General features: G+C 38.6%; 1 protein-coding gene across 1 annotated transcript; it reads right to left on the bottom strand.

The window, feature by feature from the left end:
* Nucleotides 1-1,184: 1,184 nt before the first annotated feature.
* Nucleotides 1,185-27,685, bottom strand: LOC132651134 (zinc finger protein 391-like; the record flags this gene model as incomplete). The annotated part of the gene is made up of 2 exons (XM_060376415.1): nucleotides 27,188-27,685; nucleotides 1,185-1,823 (listed from the first exon to the last, which is right to left on the bottom strand). Coding segments are annotated over exons 1-2 (1,137 nt in total), but the record flags the coding sequence as incomplete, so codon positions are not given.

Genomic DNA, 27,685 nt, shown 5'->3' on the forward strand with positions numbered 1-27,685 from the left:
AGTTTCACAGCTTGCCCCAGGGGTGCTGAAAAAGAGGGAAGGGTAGGGAGTCGAGCAACCCCTTCACATCTGTGTAGGGAGGTAATGGCCCTCAACCTTGAAACTATCTAAATGTACTCCATCCTTCAAGAGGTGATGATTAAAACACTCTCTGCTCCCCACTTTATCATGCTCTCGATGCTTTGTTCTTACATATTATGGAAAAATAAATGATGGAGTAGGAAAAAAAAAGAAAACACTAAATGTTGAGAATCAGGATTATCAATAAGTCTTCCATAAACACCTTATCATATAATACTGTTGCGTGTAATTCATATTCACTATCCATTGTATTCTTTTAAAAAATGAGTTTATTTACTTTACATTCCAATTTAAGTCTCCCCCCTTTCACTCCCCCATTACTACCCTCCATTCTTATTGCCTCTATTCCCTTTCCCCTTCAGAAAAGTGAGGTCATTTCCAATGAGCTAGTTTTACACTTCTGTTGCATCTCAGTGGACCAAAGTACACAAAGGGCTTTCCACCTTGCTTATAGTCACAGAATTCCTCTCCAGTAAGGATAATTTTATGATGATGATGACGACTCTAGATTTGTGCAAGGCCTCACTATTTTAACATATTCATAAGTTCTCTCAAGTATGAATCCTTTCATGATGATGAAGATTGTACAAATATAGAATGGTTTCACCATGTTAAAAGGACTCATAGGCTTTCTGTCCATTAGGATATCTTTCATGAGTTTGAAGATGATTCTGAAGTGCAAAAGTTTATTCACATTGGATGCAGTGAGACAGCTTCTTTCCAGTATGTGTTCTTTTATGTATTAAGAGATGTTATATGCAAAGGCTTTGCCACATAATTATAATCATATGGTTTCCCTCCAGAATGTGTTGTTGTCTTAGGAGATGATTGTTACATGCAAAGAATTTATCACACTAATTACCCTCACCAGGCTTCTCTCCACTGTGTGTTTTTTCATGTTTTTGGAGACTACTCTGTTGTGCAAGGGCTTTATCATGTTGAGTATACGTATAAGGTTTCTTTCCAGTGTGTTTTCTTTTATGGCTTAAGAGAGTACTGTTTTGTGCAAAGGCTTTACCACACTGGTTACATTCATAAGGTTTCTCTCCAGTGTGTGTTCTTTTATGGCTTATGAGAGCACTGTTTTGTGCAAAGGCTTTACCACACTGGTTACATTCATAAGGTTTCTCTCCAGTGTGTGTTCTTTTATGGCTTATGAGAGCACTGTTTTGTGCAAAGGCTTTACCGCACTGGTTACATTCATAAGGTTTCTCTCCATTGTGTGTTCTTTTGTGGCTTAATAGAGTACTGTTTTCTGCAAAGGCTTTACCACACTGGTTACATTCATAAGGTTTCTCTCCAGTGTGTGTTCTTTTATGCCGTATGAGATTATTCTTTTCTGCAAAGGTTTTACCACACTGGTTACATTCATAAGGTTTCTCTCCAGTGTGTGTTCTTTTATGCCGTATGAGATTATTCTTTTCTGCAAAGGTTTTACCACACTGGTTACATTCATAAGGTTTCTCTCCAGTGTGTGTTCTTTTATGGCTTAAGAGAGTACTGTTTTCTGCAAAGGTTTTACCACAATGGTTACATTCATAAGGTTTCTCTCCAGTGTGTGTTCTTTTATGTCTTATGAGATGACTGTTTCGTGTAAAGGCTTTACCACACTGGTTACATTCATAACGTTTCTCTCCAGTGTGTGTTCTTTTATGCCGTATGAGATTATTCTTTTCTGCAAAGGCTTTACCACACTGGTTACATTCGTAAGGTTTCTCTCCAGTGTGTGTTCTTTTATGCCGTATGAGAAAAGTTATATACGGGAAGGCTTTACGACATACAGTGCATTTAAAGGGTTTCTCTCCAGTATGACTATATTCATGCCTGCAAAGAAAATTGACACATGTGAAAGATTTACCACAGTGATTTCATTACACTAATAAATATATTTATCTATATGAATTAATATCCTAATTTGGTCTAATGGTAAAGAAGAATCAAATTTTAAAGTTTTATCACTTTATTTACTTTCACGGTATTCACCTTCATTATGGGTATTTTTGAAGATCCCTGTGATGGTAAGAGCATTTGTTATGTGGATCACTTTTATAGCATCATTTTTCTATATGAGGTTTTCTCCTATATATGAAGAGTATTGTAAGAATTCAGAGTTTTACCACAGCAATCCCATTCACAAATTTTTGTACTGTATGAATGATACTTCATTTACAATGTGAGCCAAGACAAGCAGAAGTTCCAAATTCCTAGTATTCATAGATATTTTCAGCAATATGTGTTTGCTAATGAATTCTCAGTGAAGTTGCAAAACCAATTAACAGTAACCATTTATCACATTCAGAAAATTTACTCACAGTGGGGACTACTACCAAATCAATTGTTCTTGGAGAAAGACAGGGACACTGCTTCTTTCAATAACCCTATGTTCCTGTGTCTTAGAATCATTTTGACATATGATATACCAGTTTAATTTACAAAAATAATAAAGATTCCCACATTGAATTAAAACATTTTGTTTTTTGTTCATCATAGACATGCCATATAGGGATTAAGATTTCTCCACAACAATATTCTTGATTCTCATAAGCTGCTCCTTTCACTAAACTTTACAATGTTACTGCATGAAAATGAGTAGCACTGGGTCTACTATGAAACTTTTGCTTATTAGAAGGTTTTGGACACATACTGATCACCAATTCAGTGTGTATACCTCTTACAATATCTGAATAGACAGAATGAGACTAAACAGATTGGCAGTTCAAGTCAGTAGCTGTAATGTCCATATGATTCAAATGTTATTTTTGTTACAACATTATTTTATTTTCTTCTATCTTAGGGGAGTGCCTTGTAAACACAAATCAGATACCTGACATTGAAGTACATGGAATTATGAGATTTTAATGATCATCAGTACACTTAAAGTAGTGCTGTTTTTACACTGTTGCTTTTCTTTAAAACTTCCAGGACACAGCCATGTGTGCTGGAACATGCCTTCAATCCCAGCACTTGTGGAGGCAGAAGCAGGCATATCTCTGTGATTTTGAGGTCAGGCTGATCTAACAAGTAAGTCTAAGAAAATCACAGATACCCAGAAAAAAATATATTTCAAAAACAGAAAATAAAAAGCAGCCAATAAACAAACAAACAAACAAACAAACAAAAAACACCAAACTTCCAGGACACATTAAAATTTAAGATTTACATCTGTGTCAACATGCACATAAAGTTACCTTTTATTACTTGTAGAACTTTGAAAATGTTCTTCAATATCATGGTCATCCCAATTGTAGCCTAAAATATAGTATGAGAAAATATATATTATTGGAAATATCATGTTATTATTAAGGCAAAACTTAAATCACTATGATCTGTGATCCTTAGAACCATGCCTGATTTATTTACCTCATTCCTCCTCATTCTCAATTGGAATAACAGAAGAGGATCAATAACAAAGTAAGAGTTGTCTCTTTATTTTAAAAGTGAAAGAAAAATTGCAGTCTTACCTATAGCAGTGAGGTTTTCACAGGTCTCTAGCATCACATCTTTGTAGAGTTACTTCTGGGAAGGTTCCAGCAAGGCCCACTCTTCTTGGCTGAATTTCACATGCACATCATTGAAGGTCACTGAATTCTAAAATATGCCATACATTTGTACAACAGAAACAGTGGCAACAATATAAATTTATACTTCATTGTCAATATAATCATATAATTCTACTGCTTCTTCAATTTATTTTCTGACACAGAAGTGTGACTGTTATATAGTTGGGTGCTGTGCGTGATGTGCAGTAGGGGAGATGAAAAAGCCTAAGGGTTAGATTGAAAAAAAAGGCATGCTTCAAAAACCTGTGTTTCATCAGTTGGTAAGACATTAATATAAAGTAGCCATTAGTTGGGTTCTTGAGCAATCTATGAATCATCTTCAGTTACTTGGGTGAGTAGGTCAGGACTCTGTCATGAGACAAGTGGAAGGACAAAACACAGTCATGATATTTTATATAGCAATAAATGAGATGTATTGATCAGGGGACACTGAACAGATGGGTAACATCAGTCAAAAGACAACATGGTACTGAATATTATGTTTTGACCAGGGCTCAGGGATGTGGCATATCAGTATGTGAAGAGGGGGGCTCATATAATTGTGGAAGGGAAAGTGGACTACAGTGAATACATGGATAAAAATAATGTGAGTGGCAAGCAACAACAATCATAGCCAATAACATCATATTTCTGAGTGACCAGACAAAAGAAAAGGAATAGAACACGTGATTATTCTTTGATCATTGTTTTGTATATCCTCCTTACTAAATAATGTAGTCTATAGATTAAAAATAAAGATTAAAACTTTTCTATTAAAAAAGAAGTGTTAATGTTATCACTAAGTCATTTTAGAAGAAAACGGAATAACAAGTTTTAACTGTATCATATCTAAACTTTTTGAAGAGGATATAGCTTTGGAATAGACATGGCAATTAATGTGGACAAAGACAAACAGAGAGAAGAGTGTGAAATAGAGAGACAGAGACATAGAGACAGAGACACAGAGAGAGAGAAATTAACAGATGAACAATACTAAGTACAAATCAGAGAAATTTATTAACAGTTACTAACTACAAAAAATGGTGGACAAGCTGGGTGTATTCTGTCATGCCTTCAATTCCATCACTCAGGAGGCAGATGCAGGTGTATCTTATTGAACTGGATGTCAGCATTATCTATTCAAAGAGTTCTAGGACAGCCAGACCTATATATTAAGACAGAGCCTCCCCTAAAAGTCAATCAAACAAACACAAAATATTGAAAGAACTCAGAGGTCTTTACTGAAGCTTCTACAAGGAGTTATACATTCACTCCTGTTGTATATTTATTTTCCAGAAATCTGTACTGCCCCAGCTTAAACTGCAACTGCAATGATATCTTACTAAAAGGGAATGCATGTTTAAACAGGTAAAAATAGAAGACAAAAATATTAGCAGTGTAAATCCTGATCATAAAAGAGCCACATAAGATAGGAGAGATGGCTCAGCAGTAAGGAGCTCTTACTGCTCTTGCAAATAATTGGGCTCAATTGTTAGTGTTTACCTGGGACCCGCTACTTTCAATTGCTATAAGTTCATGAGTTCTGAAGACATCTTCAGACTACTGTGAGGATTAGGCACAGAAGAGATGCATATTCATGCATACAATCAAAATACTTATATTCAGTAAAAACTAAAAATAGATCCCAGATGGCTGGACTGATTTCACACTGTTCTGATAAGATGGGTAGCAGAGACTGCACAGTGACCAATAGTTGGATCTGTGGGCCCCCAAACACCACTGACTGTGTTTCCTAGGTAAAAAGAAAACCAATGATGAGGGAAACAATTGGGTCCAACCTCAGAGAACCCCACTAATCTCTGGGAAAATTTCTTGGATGTTGCAGCAGGAATAAGGTTTTTAAGCAAATGGACCCATGAAGCAAGCAGGAGTAGCTATTCTAATATCTAATAAAACAGACTTTCAACCAAAATTAATTGAAAGGGATGATAAAGAGGGAATCCAAGATGGCATTGCCAGGAGGAACAGGACAGGAACAGAACAGGAACAGGACAGGAACAGGACAGCAATATTGGTACAGCAACTAAAAGACTGAATTCTGGGCCCTAAAACAACAACAATCGTGTTTCCCAGGTGAGAGGAAACTCCATGGTGTGGGGATCACTCAGTTCCACTCTCAGGTCACTCAGTGAGAACCCGGAAAATATTCCAGGCTCAGGATACACTTGTGTGTCCTGATCACCTTCCCAGGCCAAACTGTGTGCTCCAGGGCACCAGAGACTGGGAGCCAAGTGTCAAAAAAAAAAAAAAAAAAAACAGGGAAGAAGAAAGTGGGACTGACCTCAGGTCACCCAGTCTATCCCTGGAAAAGATCCTGCAGACTGGTGGGTGCACAGCTGCCAGCCTTGAGTGGGCCTCCAGTCACTAGACCGGCATGCCCTATTCTCCATCACAGACAGAACTGTGTGCCCCAGGACACTAGAGGATAGGTTTCCCTGTCTGGAGAAAAACCCACAGACAGGGAAAAAGCAGGTCCCAGCTTAGAGCACTCAGCCAACTGCCCCCACACACACTACCACCACCACAAATGGGAACATTCTTGGAAATGTTCTCAGGTTCTTTCCCAGTCACCAGCTTGGTAGCCATCTGGCAAGTGCCTACCCATTCTACACACCATGTCAAAAACCACAGATTAGGTCTTCATGTTGGGAGAAAACCCAAAGGTGGGGAAAACATCTGGCCCTACCTCAGGACACCTAGCTCTGGAAAAGTTTCTGGTTATTCACAGGCTCCAGACTCTAGCCTCCTGCTGCACATGGGAGAGCAGTGCCAAGCTGCCATGGATTACTGCTTGGGTACTGGGGCACAGAGCTCTAACCTCAGACATACAGAAGCCTGGGATCCCCAAGATCAACCCCAGATACTGCTCCAAGGGACGACCAGTTATCCCTAACTAAGCAGACCAAACCATGGGGTGCCCAGGTTGCAGCTGCAGCTTACTAACTTTACAGCAAGAAAGCCAGAAGCAGGACAGCTGTCTCCAGGACTTCTCTGGGTGAGAGGAGAGCCCCCTTGACTAACAAAGACCACAATTACCGCTCAGGTCTCTATGCCTGTGGTGAGTTTTGGCAATTCCTGAAAAATACCTGCTATTCAGTGACTGTATCCCAAAAGCTGAGGAGGCCTCCTTCAGGAAAAAATCATCTTCCTGCCAAGGGGATTATCCCCACCACAGGATTCCAGGAAGCACCAGAAACTAACACCCAACACCTAAGATAGCCAAAAGGGTAGAGGCAAGTGTAAAAGCTCAAAAAGACAAAGCAATATGGCATCTCCAGAACCCAGTTATTCAGGGGCAAGCAGCCCTGGACACACCAGGGTAAATGAAATTCAAGAAGATGACCTTACATCTGTGCTTATGAACAGGATAATAGAGGGAAAAAAATAAACTGCGTAAAGACCTAGATGAAGATAAAGTCAAACAGATTATTGCCATTTGCAAAGAAATGGAGGAAGATAAAGTCAAACAGATTATGGACATCCTTAAAGAAATACAGGAAGTTGCAGCCAAACAATTTGTGGCCTTTAGAGAGGAAATACTTAAATCACGAAAAGATATTAATGAAACAGAGGATTGTTCGAACAAACAGCTGACAGAATTGAAGGAAAATACAGTCAGAGAAGTGAAGGAAATCAATAAAATGGCTCAAGATCTGATAAGAGAATTGGAAAAAAATTAAAGAAAACACAAGTGGAGGAAACTGTGGAGAGAAAGAACTTAGAGAGGAAAAGAGGAACTACAGAGGTAAGCATAAGCAATAGACTACGAGAGATGGAAGAAAGAATCTTAGGTGTGGAAGACACAATGGAAGAAATAGATGTAGCTATCAAAGAAAATGTTAAATCTAAAAAATTCCTGACACAGACCATCCAAGAAATCCAAGACAACATGAAAAGCAAAACCTAAAAATAATAGGAATAGAGGAAAAAGAAGATTCCCTCCTCCAAGGCCCAGAAAATATTTTCAACAAAATCATAGAAGAAAATTTCCCCAACTTAAAAGAGAGGTCTATAAGAATACAAGAGGTCTACAGAACACCCAATAAATTAGACCAGAATAGAAAATCCTCCCACCACATAATAAACAGTAAGTATACAGAACAAAGAAAAAATACTAAAAGCTGCAAAGGAAAAAGGCCAACTTAACATATAATGGCAAACCCATAAGAATCACACCTGACTTTTCATCAGAGACTATGAAAGCCAGAAGGGCCTGAACAGATATCATGAAGACCCTAAGAGAACACAGATGACCACCCAGGCTACTATACCCAGCAAAATCTCAGTCATCATAGATGGAGCAAACAAGATATTTAATGACAAAAACAAATTTAAACAACACCTACCCACAAATCCAGGGGTACAGAAGCTCCTAGAAGGAAAACTACAACCCAGGAAAGCTAACTACATTCAGGAAAACACAGGAAAGAAATAATGTCATTACAGCAAAACTAAAAGTAACCAAGCACACAAACACACTACCACAAGCAACATCAAAATAAAAGGAACTAACAGCCACTGGTCATTAATTTCCCTCAACATCAATGGACTTAACACTCCAATAAAGACACAGACGTACAGAATGGATATGTAAACAAGACCCAACAATCTGTTGCATACAAGAAACACATCTAAGTCACAAAATAGAAAGGTGGAAGGTTCCAAGCAAATGGAGCCAAGAAACATGCAGGAGTAGCCATTTTAATATCTAATAAAGTAGATTTTCAACCAAAATTAATCAAAAGACATGAGGAAGGTCATTTCATACTCATCAAAGGAAAATTCCGCCAAGAAGAAATCATAATTCTGAACATCTATGCTCCAAATACAAAGATACCCACGTTTGTAAAAGAAAGATCAATAAAACCTAAACCGCACACAAATCCCCATACATTACTACTGGGAAACTTCAACACCCCACTCTCAACAAAGGACAAGTAAACTACAGAAATTAAACAAAGAAACAATATCTCTAATAGAGGTCATGTATCAAATGGACCTAACAGATATCTACAGAATCTTACACTCAAAGACAAAAGAATTTACCTTCTTCTCAGCACCTCATGGAACCTTCTCCAAAATAGACCATGTCGTTGGTCACAAAGTGAATCTCAACAGATATAAGAAGATTGAAATAATGCCTTGTATCCTATCTAATTACCATGGACTAAAGCTGGACCTCAACAACAACAGAAATAGCAAAAAGCCTACACTCACATGGAAACTAAACAACTCACTACTAAATGACAGCTGGGTCAGGGAAGAAATAAAGAAAGAACTTAAAGTCTTCCTAGAATTCGAAGACACAACACAACCAAACTTATGGGAGACAATGAAAGCAGTGCTAAGAGGAAAGTTCATAGCACTAAGTGCCTTCAAGAAGAAATTTGTAACATCTCACACAATCAACTTAATAGCCCATCTAATGGCCCTAGAAAAAAAGAAGCAGACACACCGAAAAAGAAGAGACACCTGGAAATAATCAAACTCAGGACTGAAATCAATAAATTAGAAATAAATAAAACATTTCAAAGAATCAATGAAACCAAGACCTGGTTCTTTGAGAAAATTAACAAGATAGACAAACCCTTAGCTAAACTAACTAAAAGGCAGAGAGAGATTGTCCAAATTAACAAAATCAGAAATGAAAATGGGACAAAACAAAAGACACTAAGGAAATCCAAACAATCGTTAGGACTTACTTCAAAAGTCTATATGCCATAAAATTTGAAAATCTAAATGAAATAGACAATTTTCTTAATCAATTACACTTACCAAAGCTGAATCAATAAAATAGTCCTTTATCCACTAAGGAAATAGCATTCCTCAAAAGACTCCAATCCACAAAAAGCTCAGGACCAGATGGTTTCAGTGCAGAATTCTACCACACCTTCAAAGAAGAGGTAACTCCAGCTATCTTCAATTTATTCCACAAAATAGGAACAGAAGGAACACTACGAAACTCATTCATTGAAGCCACAGTCACTTTGTAACCTAAACCTCACAAAGACCCAACAAAGAAAGAGAATTTCAGGCCAATCTCCCTTATGAACATTGATGCAAAAATACACAACAAAATACTTTGCAAACCCAATACAAGAACACATCAAATATATCATCCACTATGACGATGTAGGCTTCATGCCAGGTATGCAGGGGTGGTTCAACAAACGGAAATCCATTAATGTGATCCACAATATTAAAAAATTGAAAGAAAAAAACATGATAATCTCCTTAGATGCTGAAAAAGCATTTGAAAAAATCCAGCATCCATTCATGTTTAAACTATTGGAGAGATCAGGGATACAAGGCACATACCTAAACATAGTAAAAGCAATATACAGCAAGCCTGTAGCCAACATCAAGTAAACAGAGAGAAACTTAAAGCAATCCCACTGAATTCAGGGACAAGGCAAGGCTGCCCACTCTCTCCATATCTCTTCAACATAGTTCTTGAAGTCCTTGCTAGAACAAGAAGAAAATTAAAGGAGACCAAAAGGATACAAATTGGTAAGGAAGAAGTCAAAGTATCACTATTTGCAGATTATATGATAGTATACTTGAGTAACTCCAAAACTTCTACCAGGGAACTCCTACAGATGATAAACACCATCAGCAAAGTGGCTGGATACAAAATTATCTCAAAAAAAAAAAATCAGTAGCCCTCCTGTATACAAAAGATAAAAGGGCTGAGAAAGAAATTTGTGAAACAACACCGTTCACAATAGCCACAAAGGACATAAAGTACCTTGGTGTGACCATATCCAAGCAAGTCAAAGACTTGTATAAAAAAAACTTCAAGTCTCTGAAGAAAGAATTAGAAGAAGATATCAGAATATGGAACTATCTCCGATACTCATGGCTTGGCAGGGTTAACATAGTAAAAATGGACATCTTACCAAAAGTAATGTACAGATTCAATGAAATTTCCATCAAAATACCAACAGAATATTTTACAAACCTTGATAGAAGATTTCTCAACTTCATATGGGATGCAATGAAAGCAGTCCGAAGAGGAGTTTGAATACCAACAAAGGCCATCATAAGCTAATGGAGGCATCCCATACAAGCAACTTAATGGCATACCTGAAAGACCTAAGAAAAAAGAAGCAGACACACCCAGCAAGAGTAGACTACTAGGAAAAAACAAACTCAGGCCTGATATCAATAAATTAGAAACAAAGATAATAATTCAAAGAATCAACGAAACCAAAAGCTAGTTCTTTGAGAAAATAAAAAACACAGACAAATGCTTAGCCAAACTAAGTAAATGGCGGAAAGACACTATCCAAATCAACAAAGTCTGAAAGAAAAAGATATAATATACACTGAGAAAATCCAAAGAACCATTACCTTTTATGTCAAAAGCCTATATGCTCCAAAATTTGAAAATCTAAATGAAATATACAATTCTCTTTAAAATCCACTTAGCAAAGTTGAATCAACATCAGGTAAAGATATTAAATAGCCTTATAGTGAATAAGGCAATAGAGGCAGCCATCAAAATACTCCCAACCAAAAAAAATCCAAGGGTCAGATGATTTCAGAGCAGAATTCTACAAGACCTTCAAAGAAGAGCGAATACTGATATTCTCCAAATTATTTCACAAAATAGAAATAGATGCAACATGACCAAATTCCTTTGGTGAGACCACAGTCACCTTGATAAATCCTCAAAGATCCCCAAAAAGAAAGAGAACTTCAGACCAATCTCTTTTATGAACAATGATGTAAAGATACTCAATAAAATACTTGCAAACCAAATCCAAGAACATATCAAAGATGTCATCCACCATGACCAAGTAGGCTTCATCCCAGGCATGCAAGGGTGGTTAAGTATATGGAATCCATCAATGTAATCCACTGTATAAACAAATTGAAAAAAAAGACCATTTTCTTAGATGCTGAAAAAGCATTTGACAATATCCAACAGTTATTCTTGTTTAAAGTCTTAGAGAGACCAGGGACAAAGGCACATATCTAAAAATAGTAAAGATAGTATACAGAATATATACAGAATATACAGAATATATACAGAATAGTATATAGCTAACATCAAACTAAATGAAAAAAATGTTAAGTCAATTCCACTGGACTTGGGGACAAGACAAGGCTACACACTCTCTCCAAATCTCTTCAATACAGTACTCGAAGTCCTATCTAGGGCAATAAGACAACTAAAGGAGATTAAGGGGATACAAATTGATAAGGAAGAAGTCAAAGTATCTTGATTCACAGATGATATGACAGTAAACAAAAATGACCCCCAATATTCTACTGTAGGGAACTCCTACAGTTGAAAAACACTTCAGCAAAGTGGCTGGATATAAAGTTAACTAAAAACGAAACAGAAAACTCAAAAAAATACACTCCTGTATGCAAAGGACAAATGGACTGAAAAAAATTAGGAAAATAACACACTTCACAATAGCCAGTAAAAAAAAAAAAAAAAAAAAAAAAAAAAAAAACATAATGTATTTTGGTGTTATCTTCAACAAGCCAGTAAAAAACCTATATGAACAACAACAACAAAAAAAAACCCAAAAAAGAAATTGAAAAAGATACCAGAAGATAGAAATATCTCTCATGCTTATGGATCAGTAGGATCAACATAGTAAAAATTGTCATCGTAACAAAAACAATCTACAGATTCAATGATATTCCCATCAAAATATCAATATAATTCTTAAGGAATTTGAAAAAATTATTCCCAGCTTCATATGGAAAAATAAAAAGCCAGAATAGCTAAAACAATCATGTTCAAAGACAGATCTTCATTAGGTATCACCTTCCCTGATCTCAAGCTCTACTATAAAACAATAGTAATAAAAACTGCACAGTACTGTGATAAAAACAGAATGGTGGATGAATGGAATTGAAGTGAAGACCCATAAGTGAACCCACACACCTATGGCCACTTGATTTTTGACAAAGAAGCCAAAAGCATGCAATGGAAAAATGACAGCATCTTCAACAAATGGTGCTGGTCTAACTGGATGTCTACATGTAGAAAAATGAAAATAGATCCATATTTATCACCCTGCATCAAACTACAGTCCAAGTTGTTCTAAAGACCTCAACATAAAACCAGATACACTAAATCTGTTAGAAGAAAAATTGGGAAAGAGCTTGATCTCATTGGCATAGAAGGTAACTTCCTTAACAGAACACCAAGAACACTGGCTCGAAGATGAAGAATTAACAAATAGGATCTCATGAAAGAAAAAAGCTTTTATGAAGCAAAGAACTCTGTCAGTAGAACAAGATGACTGCCTACAGCCTGACAAAAGATCTCCACCAACCCTACATACAACAGGAAGAGCTAATAAACAATATTTATAAAGAGCTCAAGAAATTAAACTCCAACAATCCAAATAATCCAATTTAAAACTGGGGTACAGAACTATACAGAGATTTCTCCACAGAGGAATATCAAATGGTGGACATTAAATGCTCAATATCTGTAGTCATCATGGAAATGCAAATGACATTCCATCTTAAACCCATCATGGCTAAGGTCAAAACGTGAAGTGACAGCAAGCTAATGAGAATGTGGAGAAAGAAGAATACTCCTCCATTGCTGGTGGGAGTGCAAACTTATACAACCACTTTAGAAATCAATCTGATGCTTTCTCAGACATTGAAAATAGTGTTACTTCAAGACCCAGCTCTACCATTCCTGGGAATATATCAAAAAGATGCTCCACCATTCAACAAAAATATTTGCTCAACTGTGTTCATAGCATCTATATTCATAATGGCAATAACAGAGAAACAAACTACACATCTCTCAACCAAACCATTGTTTTACAGAAATTGTGGTACATTCACACAATGGAATGCACCTCGGGTATTTTAAAAAAACAAGGAAATTATAAAATTTTCAGGCAAGTAGATGGAACTAAAAATGATCATCCTAAGTGAGTTATTCCAAAACCAGAAAGACATGCATGGTATATACTCACTTGTAAATGGTAATGGCCATAATATAGGATAAACATACTACAATCTACAGACCTAAAGGAGCTAAATAAAAAGGAGTACCCTATGGAAGATGGTCAAGTCTTATTCAAAAGGGCAAATAGAATCGACACCAGAAGTGACTGAGGAGAGGGAAGAGAATGAGAGCCTAACAAACATATCTTCCGAAAGACTCTGCCCAGGAGGGGATCGAAGCAGATGCTAAGATTCACAGCCAAACTTTGGGTAGAGCACAGGGAATCATAGGAAAGAGTGGGAGGATAGAATATAGAAAGACCCAGAGCTGGCAGGACCTCCATAAGAAGACCAACAAGGACAACAAATCTGGGCCCATGGGGACTTGGAGAGATTGATGCACCCACCAAAGACCATTCATGAAGAGGACCTAGACCGCTGCTCAGATGTAGCTGATAGGAAGCTCAGTCTCCATGTTCTATCCGTAGTAAGGGGAGAAGGTGCCTGCTCTGACATGGACTCTGTTGTCTGCTATTTGATCACTTCCCCTTGGTGGAGGGGGCATTGCTATGCCACAGAGGATGAGGATGCAGGCAATCCTAGTGAGACTTGATAGGCTGGGTTCAGATGGTAGGAGAGGAGGGCTCCCTGTATCTGAGATATTGGAAATGGCATAAAGGAGAAAGAAGAATGGAGGGTGAGACTAGGAAGAGACGAGAGAGAGGATTACAATTGGGATGTTAAGTGAATAAATTATTTTTAATTTAATTTATTTATTTATTACAATGTGTTCACTTTGTATCCTTGCTGTAGCCCCTCCCTCATATCCTCTCAGTCCCACCCACCCTCCTTCTTCTGCCCCTATTCCCTTTCTCTAGTCTTCTAATTGAGGAGGAACTCCTTCCCTTTTAGCTTATCAGGTCTCATCAAGGATAGCTGCATCATCTTCCTCTGTGGCATTGCAAGGCTGCAACACTTAGGAGGAGGTAATCAAAGGCTCAAGTTCATGTCAGAGAATAAATTAAAAAAAAACAAATTTAAATTTAAAATAAATTAAATGTGAATAAAACAAACGAATAAAATAAAAAAATACAACAGGTAAGAAGAGCGTCACAAACCCACAATTCAATGTCTCAGAAAGCTCAGATAGTGTTAGTGTCAATGAATAAATGCCATCCTAAGAAATTAAATATACTCCCTGCCAATATTTCAAATGCAAGATGTTGATGAAGATCAACACAATAACCTATGCTTACATATACAAAACAAAACAAAATAAATACCTAAATCCGTATATTCCATGCTCAGCAGCCAATGATGGTGATGTTGATGCCAGGCATGTTGGCCTACATTTAAGCCCAACACTTGAGTGGAGTTAGAGCTGTAAGTTCAAAACCAGCCTGTCTACATACAAACTTTCAGGGAACATTCAGGATTTATGGGACAGTATGACAACACACAACATGCTGATAATCAGATTAGAAGAAGAAGGATGAGATCAAAGGTCCAGAAGACATTTTCAACAAAATCATACAAGAAAAATTTCTTAACCTAAAGAAGAAGATGTCTATCAAGGCACACGAAGCATACAAAATATCAAAGACACTGGACCAGAAAAGAAAGTCCTCTTACCAGAGAATAATCAAAACTCTAAATATACAGAATGAAGAAAGAATATGAAAAGCTGCAACTAAAAACAAACAAAGAAACCAAACTAACCAACCAATCAGACAAACCAAAACAAACAAAAACCAACCAAAAAAAAGGCAGATCTATTGGAATTAATCCTGTATTCTCAGTAAAAATGCTAGAAGTTGAAGGGCTTAGACACAGTGCTTCTGATTCTAAAAAACTACAGAAGCCAACACAAATTACTAACTATGCCCAGAAACTTTCAATCACCAAATGGGGAAAATAAGATGTTCCATAAAAAGGTCAATTTTAAATAATATGTATCTATAAATACAGCCCCACTCAAGGTGCTAAAACCACCACCACCACCAAAATAACAATCACTGTTCAATGATATCTCTTAATAACATTAACCCAAATTCACCAATAAAAAAACACAGACTCACAAAATGGATGATAAAATAGAATCCACCCTTTTTCTAAATACAAAAAAACACAGCTTCACATCAAGATAGACATTATCTCAAGGTAAAGGTTTGGAAAAAGATATTCTAAATAAGTGGACTGGAGTATCAAGCTTGTATATCAATTTTAATATCCAATGAAACAGCTTTCAAAAACCTAATCAAAAGATGGCAAAGGACATGATGTATTCAAAAAATCCAGCAATATAACATTTCAATACTTAACATGTATGCTCCCAACCTAAGAGCACCTAAGTTATAAAAGAAACACTTCTGCAGTGCTTGCATCACATCCTGGCCCTCATAAACTGATAGGGAAAGACTTCAATATATCACTCTCACCAATGGACAGTTCCTCCTGACCAAACTGAACAGAGAAATGCTCCAGCTAACATCAAAAATCTAAATATACCCAAATAATATTTACAGAACATCTACCCAAGCACAAAAGATTGTTCCTTCTTCTCAGCAAATCATATATTGCTCTCCAAAATTGATGATATACTTGAACAGTGGAAGTCTCAAAAGATATAAGAAATTTGCAATAACCTCCTGCATCCTATCAGACCACTAAGGTTTAAAGCAGCACATCACCAATAACAAAAACAATAGAAAGCTTACGAACTCATAGAAATTCAACAACTCTCTACTGAATAAAAAATGGATCAAAACTGAAATAAAGAAATTAAAGACTTTCTAGAAGTAAATGAAATGAATACACAGCATATCAAAACTTATAGTACACAATGTAAATGTTGAACAGAAGACAGTTCATAGCACTAAGTACATTCAGAAAAAAATAATCAGAAAGATCTCTTAGTAGCAACTTAACAGCACACCTAAATACTCTAGAAAAAAAGAAGTAAACATAACTAAAAGGAGTAGACAGTGAGAAACTACTGAACTGTGTCTTCTCTGGTAAAACCGAATGTTTTAACAGGAAAAGAAAGGTGGATCCTATCAAAATTGATAATGATAAGATTTGAATAGTAGAGATCTTCTGAATAAGCAGAGGTAACTCTTCATCAGAGACCTTGGTCATTGAGTCCAAACAAACTTATAAAGACTAGTGATTTCTTCTTAAATAAAAAATGGGTATGGGGCAGGGTTTTGATGTAATCTTTTCAGGAGAATAAAAACATCCAACTAAATAATATGGATACCACTGGACCACCACATGAAACTTCTGAAGAAAAAGGACAGAATATGTCACCAAAAGAATATGCCCAAAGAAAAGGAGTAACTGGTCAAGTGGTATCACTCACCTTAATGTTGTCTCTTCGGCCTTTTACAGACATAAGTGCAAATTGTCTTTATGTGCTTGCTAAAGGACAATCCAAAATCTCTAACTCTAATATCAGAAAAGCCACCTGGTAAGAAATAGAGGAAAACAGAAAAATAAATGAAGACTCTATTGCCACTAATCTCATAAATCTTCTGGCATGATGTGACTTCTGTACTCCCCACAAACTTCAACAATCAAGAATATGTTCAGTATTTGTGGGAGAAAAAAGCCAAAAACATAAGCCTAAAATATAGCCAATTTTACATGAAAAAACCTAAAGAAACTCTAACATGAAAAATGTACACTGGATCAGAGATACCTTTGATTTTTTTTAAATTTAATACAAATTAAATAAACACAGATTTCACAACTCCTACAAGACAAACTCAAAGTACACCAAAACTTTTATATTTTTGACTTTGCAGCTACTCCTAATGTCCTTTCCAGAGAGTCCTTTTGTTCTGGATGTCTCTTAGAAAGTGGAGGTGATCAAAAAGATGAGCTATGGCTTTCAGTCCCTCATGTCGCCTTGTGGGTTCAGGCACATCTCTGCCCTTGCCAACACTCACACCCAAAACAAAGTTGGAGAATAATTTAATGTTTCCTGCTGTGTGGATTATGTCACAAGATGTGGAATCTGCCCTATTCACTTATCTAAAACCAGGCACACCTGACACGGACAAAATTTTGCACCTCAGAAAATCCTTTTGAACCCAAGAATTCAATTTTCCTGAATTACACCAGTGTGTTCATTGATAGTTGAAAGGTAAAAAATAAATTTAAAAAAAAATAAGCAAGTATTGCTTAAGATGACCACCACCACTTTTTTTTTACCACTTTCAAAACTATTTATAAAATTTGTTACACAAAACCATGTGTGGAATATAACATGAGGCATTTCTAGAAATGAGATTTTCAGTTTTCCAATCTATCTATCTAATGCACAGCAAAAGCAATGCCTGGGTGTGCACACTAGATAGTGATACTATAAGCACCACAACTTTCTACTGCCCAAGCCACAGGGTCCCCTCCTCCTTGAACAGTCAACACTCAAGAAGGGTAAGAGGACAAGGATCTCTGCTGAAGTCACCACATGGAAAACAACAGAATCAGAGTCTGAAACACAGCCCATCTCGGTCAAAGCAGAATAGGCTGTGATAGCTTAGCAGACCTGCTCTGCCTGGCCTGGGAACAATGGCCCCTCACTCACCATGGCATGGGCTCTGGTCTCATTCACAGCTCCCTACAGCTACATCAGAGTACAATCCCAGAACAAACCCATAAGCTACCTCCCACTGTTGGTCCTTACTGCTAGTCCCATGCAGACTCTCTCATTAGCTTGGACAATACAGCTGAGTCTCAGGACAGTAGTAGCTCTTCTACCAGTGTATAAAAGATCAACTGATGCAGATAGCAGAGGTATTCTAGCTTTGCCCCAACCCCTAGGGGCTCACAGAACCCTAGTGTTGTTATAAAAAAATGAAAATCCCAATTGTTTGAGTTTACCAATACAGACCCAGGAGCTAGGTACTGGGGAGAAAACCTGGTAGTTCAGAAAGTCAGATAAAGCATCCATCTGACCCTGCTACTCACCTCACATCTAAGAGGAAAAAGCTCCAAAAGCTCACCAGTTCAGATGACAGCTCAGGGGGGATAGGCCAAACTAATCCAACACCAAAGGCGTTCTAGCTCAAAGCTCAAAAAGCCCCATAGCTACCAAGCTAAAACTCCTTCCACTTTTACACTCTGTCTTAAATACATTTCAGCTGAAATTTCCACTTACTCTTTAATCCCTGTCAGCTGGCTTCTTGCTTTGCCTCTTGACCTAGGGTTAACATTATTTAATCCTATGCACAGGGAGCTTTTGAATTAAAGGTATGTTCTAGGGCTGATGGAACCATGCCATAATCACCTGTTTACAATAAATTGTAAGTTCTTGGAATTAAGGTTTGTGTTAGGGCTCACCCACACCAAACAAAGCACAGGTTTTTACAGTTCACAATCTAAGGGATCACATTGGGATCAAATATCCTGCAACATCCTCATATTGGAAATGTTTTAAAATACAATCTTCCACTTTCCCAGGACACCTGCTCATCTTCCAAAATACAGGTCATTTATGTTGCACATTCCATTACACTATCAGTGTCTAGTGCAGTCGTCTCTATCTCATAGTTGGGAAATCCTTCAGCCAAACTTCTGTCAAAGCCAAACAGTAACAACCATTAAAAAAACAAATGGCCATGAATTTGAAAGCAAGGAGTAGTTAATGGGAGCTCAATGAAAATGAGAAATAAAACAAAAAAAATATGGCTTTACCTAGAAATGTTGGAGTAGAAAGTTTATTATAGATAGACTAGAGAACATAGTCAGACACAGGAAAATCTGGGATAATCTAGAGTTGACATAACCCTGAGCTATGTGAGACAAGAGGAGAGAGGGAAGTGGAGAGCCAGAACAAAGGGCCAGGAGGATAAATGATAAATGAATAAGACCAGGTAACCAAAACAGTTAGAATACATAAGCATGGATGAGGGTAGCTCAACTCCTGGGCTAGAGATCTGTGTTTGACACCCATACCTTGTAACAGGTAAGGACTGAGGGATACTGGGAGAACCTGACAGCCAAATCTACTTTGATTGTTAAGTAGCCACCTTAACCATCCATCCCAGCATTTGAGAGGTATAAGTAGAGAGGAATGAGGAGGTTGAAATGATTTCATTATAATCTCAAAAATTATTTTTAAAAGTTGAAAATGGCTTTATGGCCCAATATTCTTCAGGGAATTCAAGTATGTATTAGAGCACACAAAATATTACTCACACCTTTTCTCTCAGGTTGTTCATTTTCAATGGGGGGGGGGCGGAAACATGCCTGTTAGTCACTACCACAGCAGTTTATTCAGAACTTCTGTGTTGTTTGAACTCGTGCAACTATAGAAATTTGCTTCCCAGAAACAAGTTCAGCAACTAATCCATATTCTTGATTCCCTTTGTGTATGACTCCCCCCAAATGTACAGTTTTCACTTTTATTGACTGTTTAACATTGATTACCTGACTCATTACTATCTTCCTTCCTCCCCTCCCTTTCTGTGTTGTGACTACACCAGCTTCAAAGTAGGTCAGTGAACTCAATTCTTGCACAGGTCCCTCTTTATTTGTAATTGCCCACCTCCAAAAAATATCAGAGTGCTCAGTGGACATTCATTCACTGGTCTCTTTTACTTCACACTCACCAGTCAGGGTACCCCTAAAAAGAGCTGCAGGACTATGTTCTGGGCACTGGGCAGTAGGGGCAGTATTCATTGCTCAAAGAAATTCTCAGTTACATAACATGTGAAAGGTTGATCTACAAGAGACATTGCTTTGAACAAAACCAAATATCAAACCACTAGAGAAAAAAGGAATGAAATTCTTAATGACTGGGGATTATCAGAGAATATTAACCAATAAGAGACTAGAGCATGAACAAAATAAAATTTAATGATAACAACTGACTTTTTAAAAAATTTATTTATTTATTATGTATACAATGTTTTGTGTGCATCTACACCTACATGCCAGAAGAGGGCACCAGATCTCATTAGAGAAGGTTGTGAGCCACCATGTGGTTGGTGAGAATTGAGCTCATGACGTCTGGAGGAGCAGCCAGTGCTCTTAACCTCAGAGTTGAAAAAGAAAACACATAGTCATACTGACTTTGAAAAACACAGGCCATTCTGTGGTAGAGGGAAATCCATTAATAAGATACTGTTTGATGTTGCCCCTGTGTACAATGTCATCTGCTTAGACCTGTAACCTGACAGACATAGATTTAGCCAATAGCCTGTGTCTCAAATTTGAACGGAGAAAACTGTGTCAATGAGGATTGTACATATGGACATAGTACAGCCCCTTAATTCAAAATTCAACATTCACTGGATCAAGTTACCTGACCTTAACTGTACACCCACCAATGTGGTCTGTTTTCACTCCATTCATAAATTAATGAATACACGTTGGGATGTTACAAATTAAACACAACAACAACAACAACAACAACAAAACCTCACCCTACCACATTTCTGGATAATCCTGGTAGGCAAACATGTGTATCCTGGGATCCTAATCTCTAACAGGCCTGGTTAGAATACTACTTTGGAGTGTTTTACAGACAGTCTTCCCTCAGCTAAATTCTAACTGGGAGCACTAGTTTCTCAGCAGTAGTAAATGCTTTACATCATCAGTTCTACTGTTCGATATCACAGTTTAATATTGGAATGCTCTCTGACACAGGACATACCTTTTACAACCCCTGACAAAATGCAAATGGATCTTTTAGAACTAAGAGAACCTACCTGACACCCCCAAAGGTCACCAGGAACTAGGCCTAAAAAGGTCACCTAAAGGTCACCAGACTACTGACTCTACCATAAGGTCACCAGGAATTGAGCCATGTCGTAAGATTCCCTACCCAAGGAACAGCCTGAGGATAACCACAAGGATGAAGCTATCTCATCTCAAAGTGGGGCATTTGTGCTGAGCAGCCTACCAACCTTGTAGTAGAACATTCAATGACACAGAAAATACCTAACATTCCTGAGGCTCGCTCAATGTTGGTTATTTTAGCTAGCCATTCACTTTGTCAAAAGCTTGCCCATGCTGAATGTTACCCAATTCTGTAACTGTTAAACCGGAACTTCCTGGTCCTTCCTAAAACCCCAATCAAAACCCTGCCATGCAGCTGCTCAGGGCAATCCTCTCTGATCCACTGTGTTGGTGATGTTGGAGAGACCGAGCTTAAGCTCAAATAAAACTCTTTGCTCTTGCATATGTGGTCTGGCTCCTGATGATCTTTGGAGACCCTAAGATCTGGCCATAACATATGGGGTCTCATATTGGATACCCAAGTCTCCCAAGCACACTGGAAACATGGAGCTGAACAACAGCCAGTAAGTGAGTACTCTCTCTGTGTCTGTCTGTGTCTTTCTCTGTGTTTCTCTAGTTTGTATTTTTGGGACTCGAGGCAAAATGTGTAATATGTGTCGTCAGAAAGGTTAGAGCTGATGCTCTGGACAACTGTGGGCCAGAGGGGGCCTGGAAAGAAGGGGCACATCTGTAAAGGGAGTTGAGCACTGAGTTTTCTGTGATCTCTAGATCTCAGAGAGGATGGATGTGCCCCTATCTGTAAAGGGTGGTAGAGTACCCAGTTTTCTGTGATCTCTGGATCTTTGGACAAGCACAATGCAGGTAGCTCCTGCATTGGGAATTTGCTGATATCCTACTTTCATTTCTTTCCACTGCAGGAAATCTGCAGTGGTGGAATCTGCTGTCTGGCTCTGTGTATTTTTCTGCTGCACAAGCAATGGGATCTAGCTGTTTGTGTCTTGTTTAACTGTTTTGTCCCTCGCTGCCAATATTTTGTCTCTGGGACTGACTGAGGACATAGGACAGAATCCTTCTATCCCTCTAGAATTGATTCTTTCCCATTTCAGGGAAGCTTGAGCCATGCTCCACAGGCAATGGTGAGAGTGGTGAGGAGGTGCCAAGGAATGGATACAGTATGTGGAGCCCCAGGCTTAGCACCTCTGCCAAAGTTCTCTGGTTTCTGGTCTGGCAGAGCTTAGCCACTACTCTGGTCTCAAGTCTGACAGAGCTTGGCCACTGCTCTGGAGTCTAATCTGACAGAGAGTAGCTGCTGCTTTAGTCTCTGGTCAGGCAGAATTTGCCTGGTGCTTTGGCCTCTGGTCTGGCAGACATCAACAGATACGTTGTTGCTCCATTCTATGGTCTGGTTGAATGCAGGTCACCATTCTTAACTCTGGTGTAATTGGATTGATCCTGATTTCGGGGTAGGCCACCACTAATGGAACAGATAGAGGGTCCACAGTGAGACAGGCCCCTGTTCCAAGTTTTGATATTTCCTTCTTCTTCCATTCTCTTTGTGTGAATTGTACCCAGTATATTTTTTATTGTGTTGTTCTTTTGTGGTTTTGTTTGCTTGTGTTAGTCTCAGTGGGTAGTGACCAAACAGCTGTGCTCCATGGTGACTTTGCCTGCCCCATGCTCCCAGCGCTACAAGCTGAGGCACCTCTGGTTGCCAGTAGGAACACACATTTCCATATTGTTGGCTGGAAAGGCTCAGTTGGAGAGGGGTCTGTGTGCAGAAAATCCTGCTGGGCTGGACCTTGTTGCCTCCTTGCTTCCTCTCTGGGGAAAGTTGATGACCTGAGATTAGCTCTAGCTTGGAACAATGATCGTCAAATATGCTCCTAGCCGAAATGTATTGTGGTTATTACTATTATTATTATTTGGTTACAGTCCTCTGTAGCCCAGCCTGGCCAGAAACTAAATAGCTATAAGATGACCCTGAATTTCTAATCCTTCTGCTCTACCACTAATCAACTGAGCTACATCCTTATCCCTCAAACTTCTTTTTGAGCCATAGGTGGCTTCAACTAGGAAGTGGACTGATCACAAAAGGAGAAGGCTTGGTTCTACTGACGTCCTGGTTTTGTGCCAGTGTACTGGCACTGTGCCATGATTACTCACCTGAGCACCTTGGCACATGACTTATTAGCCTGGCTTCACTTATGAGATTGTCACCTGAGAACCAAGCCAATTCTTTTTTAGGCGAAGTCTCTGACTGGAAAGTAGAATTTTTTTAGAAAATCTCAGAAAGTACATGTATGATTGTGGTTTGCATGGGTGGGGAACCTCTGTGAAACTGCTCCCTAAAGTGCAAAAGAACATAAGCGGGGTGGTAGATGAGGAATTCACCATGTCTGGGTATCTACCCATCCCCCCCAGAAAATGAGTTGCCTTACTTCATCACCAGTGCAAGAAAAAAAAAATAGCTAGAATGCATTTTGGGTTCAATGTCTAGAAGTGAGGCAGCAGAGGTCCTTTTGTCAATGCTTTCACAGAATTGTATCCATTCAAGAGCAATGTTTAGAAATTCACAGTGAGCAAGGAAATAAATGAAGGGGAGGGGAAGGGAAGGAAGGGAAGGAACATGTTCAGAATCTCCCTGGCAGGAAAACAGAAAGGAAAAATATCTTACTTAATGAAGTTCCAACTTTCGTGTGTGTGCCCAAGAATTCTTAAGTTGTGTTTATGTGTACATCCTTTCATCATATTTACACATATATTTACATACATATAACTTTTATTTACATATATATTTATTTACACATATTTACATATATTTGTATATGTATTTACATACATATTTGCATATATGTGCAAATATATGTAAATATGTATGTAAATATATATATACTCTAAAAGCTTGCTGAATAATGGTGGTTCAATTTCTTCCTCACATTTCAACTGAAATAATTTGGGGCCCTAAATCTAAACCTAATTCTTATCAATATTTGGAGGTTTTGCTTGTTTTGAATGTGTGGTTTTATTTTCTTAGTTAATACTGTGTCCACAGTCCATTACACCAGGGTCATCATACCTGTGTCTCTAGAAAAGTAATGAAAAACAATAAACAGTACTAATAATGTTAGTGACTAAAATGAAAGTAACTGAGTGAGTACAATGATCTCAGATGATCTTTTCAGACAGGTCATTTTATGATGAAATCTTTTTTTCATGAGGAACAAAATGCCTGTTAAGCTTAGGGCTTGTTTACAGCATGCTCTTGAAAACAAGGTCCAAGATGCATCCTGAAGTCATAACATCAAATGATGTACAGAGAGGACACAATCAGCTTTGCAGATACAGTCTCCTAGGGATAAGTATGGCAGGATGCAAAACCTAGGTCATTTTCTGAGGACCTGACCTCTCAAAAAACCTAATGAAAATATAGATTCTTCTTAGAAAATGAACATGTACATAAAAACAACTATGTATAAAGCATGTATACAGCAAATGTCAGGAGAAGGACTAGGATAAAAACCAACACCAAATAAGTAGTACTGTTGCTGTATCTGAAATTTCTATCTTTTTTGGAACTCAGAGACCGGAAGATTGTTAACCCCTGTATTTAAGGCAGAGCATCTGTATAAAGAAAAGCAATGCTTTGCTTCTCCTGTTCCTCTTTTTCTCCTCCCCTTCCTCTTCCTTCCTTACCTCCTATATGTGAAGCAAATGTTTTACCTCTGAGTTGTATTCCTAGCTTCTGTACAAAATAGGTAGATACAGATAGTCTTTGGATATAATAAAGCCAGATGCTAAACCTCACTAAAGCTTAAAGGAAGTAACTTGTTATGGGATAAATTAAAGAGAACACAGAGAAGGCAACAGGCATAAAGGAAGCAGTCCTAGTAACAGCAGTAATAGAACAAGATAAAAAGACTTCAGGAAATATTTTTTACAGATGGCACATTGGCTGGCATTAACAAATGAAATGCTATGTGCTCCCATCCTCTAGGTGGGAGTCTGTACTACTATCATATTATGAAAACTTTGTTAATAGAATTTACTGTTTAAAACATTATTTGTCCTTCCACAGATAGATACTGTTTGTGATTTAGGTACCCAGTACTGTGCTAAGTCCTGAATACAGAAAATGATTCATGCAAACACCATTCTTTCTCTATAAACTTATAGTCTTGTGGGGTAATCCACCAAAAACAAACCTATAGAGCATGCATAGAAATGCGTACATCACTATAAATTACACTATGAAACCTAAAGAAAAGCAAGAGGTACTTAACACCCCAGAAGGGATAAAAATATACATATTCAAATGCCTAAAGGTGAGAACATTTTAATTCAGTAGGGGAAATGAAAGAAGGTGAATTTGTTTGGCATATACAAGGCAAGAAGAATAATAATAATAATAATAATAATAATAATAATAATAATAAGAAGAAGAAGAAGAAGAAGAAGAATTAAAGAGGAAGCCATATGGGCTGAAAAGATGGCTTAGTGATGAAAAACACTTTCTGTGGGGCTGGAGAGATTGCTCAGAGGTTAAGAACACTGGCTGTTCTTCCAGAGGTCATGAGTTCAATTGCCAACAACCACATGTGGCCCATAACCATCTATAATGAAATCTGGTGTCCTCTTCTGGTGTGTAGGTATACATGCAAACACAATATTGTATTCATAATAAATAAGAAATCTTAAAAAATATTCTCTCTCTCTCTCTTTCTCTCTCTCTCTCTCTCTTCTCCAGACTTCCTAGCATATCCATGGTAGTTGACAATTTTCTGTAGCTCCTGTTTCAGGGAATTTGATGCCATATGACCTCCTGAAATATAAGGCACTCATGTGGCACATTTATATACATTCAAGTAAAATACTCTTATCATTCATCTACGCAAAAGATAAAAATACCTCCCTCAAAAAAAAAAAAAAAAAAAGAAGAAGAAGAAGAGGTCAGAGGGTGTGATGGACACACCGGATCTCTGTAAGTTCGAGGCCATCCTGGTCTACAGAGCCAAAGCTACACAGGGAAGCCCTGTCTTGAAAAGCAGAACAAAACAAACAAACAAGATCATAAATCAAGTGTGGTGACACATGATTGTAAATGGAGCATTAAGAAAGTCAGGAATGAAGGTCAACCTGGACTATAAGAAACTCTGTCTCAAAAACAAAAATAAGCAGCAACAACAAAACCCCACAAGAATCTGAGTGCCTGGGATGCTTTTGGACATTGAAATTTTTTATCTTAATTCCTGGCTACATAGGACGCTATTGAGAAGTGTAGTTGTTTGAATGAAAATGACCCCTACAGTCTCATATGTTTGAAAATATGGTCCCCCATTGGTGGAAAAATTAGGAGGTGTGATCTTGTTGAAGAGGTGTGTCACTGTGGGTGGGCCTTGAGTTTTTAAAATCCCACACAATTCTCAGTTAGCTCTTTGCCTCATACTGGTAGATCAGGATGTAAGCTCTCACCCACTGCTCTCTCTGGTGCTCTGCCTGCCATTCCTGTCTGCCAACATGGTCCCTTCCGTGATAGTCATGGACTGAACCTCTGAAACTCTAGGTACCCAACCAAATGTTTCTTCTATAAGCAGCCTTGGTCATGATTATCTTAGCACAGTGATAGAAAAGTAACTAAGACAAGGGGTTTGAAAACAGGAGAGAAATGCTTTGATGTACACTTATCTCAAAGATCCTTTTGTCCTGTAAAATTAATAGTAAAATTCTGGCCTCACAGCAACCCGACCCAGAAGGCAGAACCTATTCGGATGGGGCGGGGAGGGGCTAGCACGAGGAGCAGCGCAGGCGCAGTGCATGCCTCCATTGTCAAGCGTGATGTAAGCGCCATTGCTATGGCTACAGACGCTGAAGGGAAAACGGTGAGCTCCTCCTGGGCCTGGTGGGCGACGGCGGCGAGGGTTGGCGACAGGAACCCTCTTCCTTGGTGCAGTGGCGGGGGTCATGGCACACCTACTGGAGTACTGAGTGGTAGGCTGAGTCCAGGAGAAGCCAGGTAAGGCTGTGGGGCAGGCGCCGCCTGGGATGCGTCTCCGCCCCCAGGCTCCGCCTCCGCCCACGCAGGCTCCGCCTCCATCCCTGGCTTTGTTTCCGCCCACCCAAGCTCCGCCTCCGCCCCGGGCTCCTCCCCCGTCTCCGCCCCGGGCTATGCCTCCGTTCTCGGGCTCCTCCCCCACCTCTGCCTTTGCGCTCCGCCTCCGCACCCAGCAGCCATCCAGTGGGCTGGGCCTGTCATGGCAGCTGGGAGGCGGAGAGGAGAGAGGGTTGGGTCCGGTGGTGGAGGAGTTGCAGGTCCACAGGAGTTGGCCATCCTGGAGCAGCTGAGCCTGGCTGGCTGTGGGCAT

The sequence above is a fragment of the Meriones unguiculatus genome (genome assembly GCF_030254825.1).
Source record: "Meriones unguiculatus strain TT.TT164.6M chromosome 13 unlocalized genomic scaffold, Bangor_MerUng_6.1 Chr13_unordered_Scaffold_40, whole genome shotgun sequence".
Lineage (NCBI taxonomy): Eukaryota > Metazoa > Chordata > Mammalia > Rodentia > Muridae > Meriones > Meriones unguiculatus.